The 6,735-nt window shown below is 37.9% G+C and overlaps 1 protein-coding gene across 1 annotated transcript; it reads left to right on the top strand.

Annotated features, from left to right (window-relative positions):
- The first annotated feature begins 350 nt into the window (after positions 1–350).
- LOC110872333 (protein SMAX1-LIKE 3) lies at positions 351–3,291 on the top strand. The gene is made up of 3 exons (XM_022121112.2): positions 351–1,613; positions 1,758–1,953; positions 2,105–3,291. The coding sequence occupies exons 1-3, from the start codon at positions 445–447 to the stop codon at positions 3,128–3,130; spliced, it is 2,391 nt and encodes a 796-aa protein (XP_021976804.1). The 5' UTR covers positions 351–444; the 3' UTR covers positions 3,131–3,291.
- Positions 3,292–6,735: the final 3,444 nt, after the last annotated feature.

The following is a 6,735-nucleotide window of genomic DNA, read 5'->3' as shown; positions in this document are numbered from 1 at the left end:
CTAAAAAACCAGTTTTCCTATAATCAAACTTGAAATCAAATTAATCATCAATATGAAAATCCGGATAGTGGTTGATGAAGAAGCCCCGAATTTTAGAGTGCCTTTAGTCTTTTAAAAAGGTTCAGTTGATTTGGAACTGTATTGTTTTCCAGCAAAATAAAGTATTATACTTTATTTTTTATATAAAAATAGTATATAAATCACAGTAAAGGGAGGAAGAGGGAAATAGAGAGAGAAAGAGACTAGTTTCTTGACATGGATTCCACTTTCCGACTTCCGAGACATACTAAACAACAAGAAAAGCATAATCCCACCATCCACCAAGTCTCTACTTATTTAGCCCCTCAATCCAGGACACCAGGCACCACAACTAGTACTACACACATTTTCACCAGCAAAAGCATATATGTAAAATACAACAATACACACATTCTCTTGATAAACATGAGGGCAGAAGGATACACAATACAACACTCACTAAGTTCAGAAGCAGCTGCAATCGTAAAACAAGCTTTTGGCCTCGCTAAAAGGAGAGGTCATGCTCAAGTCACACCTCTCCATGTAGCGAGTGCCTTGAGCACATCCTCCACTAGCCTTTTTCGGAAAGCTTGCCTCCAAATCAACACTCACCCTCTACAATGCCAGGCTCTCGAGCTTTGCTTCAACGTAGCCCTTAATCGCCTCCCTATTTCCCAATCCATTCCTATCATGTTGAGTCCAAATCAATCTAACAACCCGTCTCTCTCGAATGCTTTGGTTGCTGCGTTCAAGCGCGCTCTAGCTCATCAACGTCGTGGTTCTGTTGAAAACCAGCAGCAACCTGTTTTAGCTCTTAGAGTGGAGATAGAACAGTTGATTATGTCCATACTAGATGACCCTAGTGTGTGTCGGGTAATGAGAGGAGCTGGATTCTCTAGTACCCAGATCAAAAATAGGATTGAACAAATGGTCTCATTGGAGATATCTTCCCAGACAAAAGAAAATATCAAGCCCATATTACAAGATTTCCAAATTAGTTTTGGTAATAAACAAAAATTCTCACCAAGAGTACGAGATGAAGATGTGATGAGTGTTATCGATACAATGATGGAAAGGAGAAAGAAAAGTATTGTTGTTATTAGGGAGTGTCTGGTTAGTGCTGATGACATAGTTAGAGGAGTTATAGACATATTTGAAAGAGGAAACATCATGGTTTTTTCTGGAAATTTGAAGTTTGTGCAGTTTGTAAGTCTTCCATTACATGCGTTAAGCAATCATTCGAGGGAAGAGATTGAAGACAAGGTTAAGGAGCTTTGTTGTCTACTAAAAAGCCATGTGGAGAGAGGAGTGATCCTATATCTTGGTGATCTAAAGTGGGTCTCTGATTATTGGTCAAAGTACAGTGAGCAAAGGTTGAGAACCTACTACTACTCTCCAATGGAGCACATGATCATGGAACTTAGCAGGCTGATGTTTGGTTATGGGGATAGTGGGAAGTTCTGGCTAATGGGGATAGCCAATTCCGAAACATACTTGAGTTGTAAATCTGGTCGACCTTCGCTTGAGACATTATGGGATCTTTTTCCTCATACAACTCCTGTTGGTGGCCTGGATCTCACCCTCAATCTTGATAGGTAATAGAACTTTAATAAAGTTTGTCCTTAATTAGTTTACAATATTTGCATTGGTTTTACACCGAAATTTTTTTGGTGCAAGGAATCAAAAGTTAGCTTATGCAAGATATAAACTAACTTCTGAAGTTGGTTTTGTAATTTTAGCAAAGATTCCCCAAATGAGACGAAACAACTCGCTTGCTGTGGTGAATGTTCAATCAACTTCACAAGAGAAGCACAAAGCATATCCAAGTATTCCCAAAACAATGAGTCTATCACTACTAATAAAACCTCCACTTTACCATTATGGCTCCAACAATGCAAGGAAAAGAACTCCAGGCAAATCACTATCAATGATCAGGTTTGTTCCTTTTAACATTAAACATATTTTTGAACCTTTTCAATGTCGGCGTGTCCTGAAAATCCGTAGAAGGATGAATAAAAACTGAACACAAAATTCCTTTTGGAACTTTTTTTAACTGAAAATTCTAAGATAATGTCTCCTTTTACAGGAATGTGATAGAGTTGGAAGACTTCACAAGAAATGGAGCTCAATTTGCTGTTCACTTCACAAGCAGCCCCATTTTCTTGACAAAACATTCCATCTTTGTTCTCCCTCCACCAAATTGTCAGCAAGCTCGCATAAACACCATCACAAGTCTCCAATATTAGCTGACCCCAAAAATATCCCAAAAGAGCACCAGTTTTTCACATTTCAAATGGATTGCGACGATGGTTTTGACGACCATAATTTAAGACAAACCAGTGCTGTAAAACCCAACCTCCTGTCCCACCTAAATTCTAGTCCAAATTCGGCTTCTTGTAGTGAGGTTAAAGATGCTGATGAATGCTTCATGCACAAGTTCAAAGAGGTCAACTCTAAGAACATAAGGATTCTAACCAATGCATTGGAGAAAAAGGTTCCTAGGCAACGAACGATTATTCCAGAAATTGTGAGTACCGTTCTTCAATGCAGGTCTGGCTTAACCAAAAGGAAAGGCAAAGAAGATACATGGTTATTTTTCTTAGGTTCTGACATCCAAGGAAAAGAGATGATATCAAGAGAGCTAGCAACAGTTGTGTTTGGATCAACAAACAACTTCATCCCTATTGGTCTTAGCTGCTTCTCGTCAACAAAATACTACTCCATGGTTGATGGTCAAGAGTTAATTAGTTGTAAAAGGGAAAGAGATGAACATGGTCAGAGTTATATAGAAAATTTCGCTGCAGCGGTAGAAGAAAACGCTAGTCGTGTTTTCTTCTTGGAAGAAGTGGACCAAGTTGATTATCAATCTCAAATGGGTATCAAAAAAGCAATTGAAAGTGGGAGAATCACAAAGGATTGTGGCAAATCAATTCATCTAAAGGACGCCATTGTCATTCTTAATTGTGAAAGCTTCACATCATTTTCAATAGCAATGTCTCCTATAAGGCGATCACACAGCGAAAGACAATTTGGCATGTTCGATTTAAACAGGCATGCTCAAGATACTGGTATTTTCAATTCGGTGGATAAGCAAGTTAAGTTCAATATCTAATGCATCTGAAGAGAACAGCAAAGTTGGATCATGCAAGGAGGATAGTTCATTACTCTTTTTTTCTCAGTTTTTGGTCTTTTTTTTGTGTGTCATGGGTATGGGTAAAAATGTAACATAAGGTATACTTTGAGATAATCTTAGTTTCAGATATCTTGCATGAATATATTTTTCAAGATACGAGTTCTAGCAACCGATTTTTAGTTATATTTACATGCAACAACAACAATAACCATACCCAGTAAATCCCGCAATTAGAAAGCTAATGGCAGGGTCTGTGGAGGGTGAGATGTAGGCAAAACTTACCTCTATCGTTGAGGATAGATAGGCTGCTTCCAGAGAGACCCCCAACTCTATAACAAGAAGCACTAAAAGAGTACTAGAACTACCCGAGACAAAAGTAGTGGTAAAAGCAAAAAACCGTAGAAGGAAGGGATAATGATTTAATCTAGAAAATTAGACAAGGGAAGTATTACTATGGAAAATTACCAAATATTTTTAACCAAGGGTTTACCAAGACAGGTATTCTTTTTAAGAATTTCAGATTTATTTCAGTCAATTAGAAAGCGAAACCTAAGTCTCGGTTGTAGATCGGTCGACGTGTAGCCGGCGGCTAGAGGTTTTCTTAGAGTTAGCCGGTGGCTAACTTGACTGTTATGGAAAAGACAAAAAATGTCTATTTGAAAAAGTTAAAGTAAAAAAATGTCTATTTTAGTAATTTTCCCTATTTCTATTCTACTAATTAAGTTTGCTTCGTATTCCCTCTTTAGTAGTTAGGGTAGTGGGGCATTTCGGGTACCCCAAATTGAGTACCGTTTTCGAGTTGGGAACACCTCCGCCACCTATTTCGGGTTGGCCAATTCCTTGAGGAGTTATCTATTTGAATTATTGAATATGAACGTTACTTTTGGTCAAATATGACCGTTGGGGATGATTTAAAAAAATAAACCCCTTATAAATACATATATATCGTTGTAGGTGATATAGAAGGAAAACATGAATGGTTTCAAAAGGGCCTAGACGAGATGATGAAAAAGAGTTTGACGACGATACAAAATATTACATCGGCTGTTAAAGAACTCACAAGTGGTAATCTTCTTGACGAAGCCAATGGGTATTTATGTTTTCCTATTTGGAAAATTTTTGTTAATCATGTAATTTTTACTTTTAAATAAAGTTTTATTTTATATGTATGTTTTAATTTTAATTTATAATTTATTTTCAATTAGTAAGTAAAGGTTACAAAGTACTTTTAAGAAGTACTACCAATAATTAAGGTGTTATAGGGTAATTGAGTGCAAAAGTAAGATTACAATACATGATTGGTGGAATCCAGTGTACTCTTATCGAACAACTCTCCCTCCTTACACTATTATTTTTATTTTTTTTTTTGTTTTTGAATGGTCAACAAAACGCTTTATTATTTAGCAAGTCGCTACACCGATACAAGATACCCAACAAGGTGCATCAAAGAAAAAACAAAAATAAAACAACCAAAAACTATGGCTCACCAAACAAAAAACAAAGAAACTGGTACAATACTCAAGCAAAATTCCTCAGCCAAAACCCTCAAATCTCCTCCAATTCTCCCAGATTATAGTGGGATCCTTGGAGCGATTTTTAACCCATAGGAAGCTCATAGCCTTTTTCTCCTCCATGATCCTCAACACCTCCGGAAATGACCCGTTGAAGGCCAACTTATTTCTTGCATCCCAAATGCTCTAGATTGTAACTTGGGCAATAGCTTGAAATATCTTTTGCTTTTTCGTAGAAATTGGCAAGTACTTATGGATGTCAAGGATGTCCCTTATGCAAAAAGCATAAAACATGGGAATTTTACACCACTTGACAATAAGGGACCAAATTGTTTAGGTAAAATGACATGAAACAAATAGATGCTTGCTCGTTTATGCATAATCTCCAATATTACTTGCCGTTAGAGCCCTTCTAGTTGGGAGACGTACCTTTACAGCACGCTAAGCGACAAACCCAACTTTTTTTTGGAATCCATTTACTCCACACAAAAACGTAGTCCGGTACCATTCTATTAAAAACCTAAGGATAGACTTGAGACTTCCAATCGAAAATACCTCAGACGGGTCAAAGCCCCACTTTACTTCATCTGCGGCATCAGATAAGCTAAAATGGCTGCCATGGGTCCTAGTTCTGCGCCCTCCTCACCATGCGATATTGGTTAGGCCCAATCCTACCCGAAATGGATCGAACCACCAACCCAGCTAATACGGTCTAAATAGTGCATATTTTCTGCCTTTTGAGCCTGAAAAGAGCAGGAAATTGACTATGTAGAGGGGTGTTGGCCCATGCAATCAAACAAGAAGAATAGATGATACTGAAAGCCAAAACTGGTTCTCAACAGTTGATCCACAATAAGCAATGCATGTTCTAAGTTCTCTCCAATGACAGTGCTTCTATCAGCTGATTAATCTAAGTACTGATCTTCTCAACAACTGATCATCAAAGAACTGCTGATTATAAAGACTAAAAGACCTAACATCTGCTGATTGTCAAAGACCCGATGAAGACTAAGCACTGCTGATTCAAAGGCCTGATCAGCCATTGAAGAAAGCACTGATCTGCAACATCAGTGCTTGGGCATCAACAGCGGATAGGAATATCAGTGTTTTACTTATCAGTTGTTTAATGTAACAGTGTTTAGAGGTTGTTAGTCTGTTAGATGTCACTGTCTAGGTGACGTCAGCATTAGATGCTTAGTGGTTAGGATTGTACTATAAATAGAACAGTACCTGTACTGTTCTATTAGCTCTCTTTCACCATTCATCTTGTACGAACTAACTGTGAGCTCAGGCTGAGGGGGAGTTTAGCAGTGCATGCATGCATAGTTGAATCTTGTAATTCATACAATCATTTGACTAGTGAAATCATGTTTGCTGAAAGCTATTCTTCTTTGATTGTGTTATAAAGTTTATCTTTAATATTCCGCTGCAATTCATCTCTGTTTTACCTTCTTACATTATTCACTTAATTAAACAACACAATCAAACAAACTCAGATCCTAACAATTGGTATCAGAGCATAGGACAGTCAAATTCGATCTAACAATCAATTTGACATAAAAGTTCAGCTCAAATCCATTGATACTAAAGTTGTTCGTATCAGTTGAAAAATAGAGTAACGAGTAATCACGTATAAAAGTTGATTATTCAAAAACATCTGTAAAACAACCAAGATGACATCACATTCACAGGACCGTCACAACACCGGAACTCTATTCAAGCCACCTATGCTTGTCAGATCCGGGTACAATATTTGGCAACGTAGGATGGGTCATGTGTTAGCTCAGCAAAACATCGGCTACTGGAAGTCAGTCATCTTTGGACCACATGTTCCAATGGTGCCTAGCACAGAAGATCCCAAAGGCCAAGTGCCTTAAAGCCTTGAAAATTACTCAGATCAGGATTTTCAATAAATTGAATTAGATGCAAAGGCCTTTAGCATTGTGGCCTCCGCTCTCCCAAATGACATATATGCTGGACTGTTGCATTGCAACAGCGCCAAAGAGCTGTGGGATGCACTGAAAGAGCAGTTCGGTGGAACAGAAGAGGTTATAGAATACAACAGGGAGGTTT

This window comes from Helianthus annuus, chromosome 8 (genome assembly GCF_002127325.2).
Source record: "Helianthus annuus cultivar XRQ/B chromosome 8, HanXRQr2.0-SUNRISE, whole genome shotgun sequence".
NCBI classification, from domain to species: Eukaryota; Viridiplantae; Streptophyta; class Magnoliopsida; order Asterales; family Asteraceae; genus Helianthus; species Helianthus annuus.
This window is presented reverse-complemented; position numbering and strand designations above follow the sequence as displayed.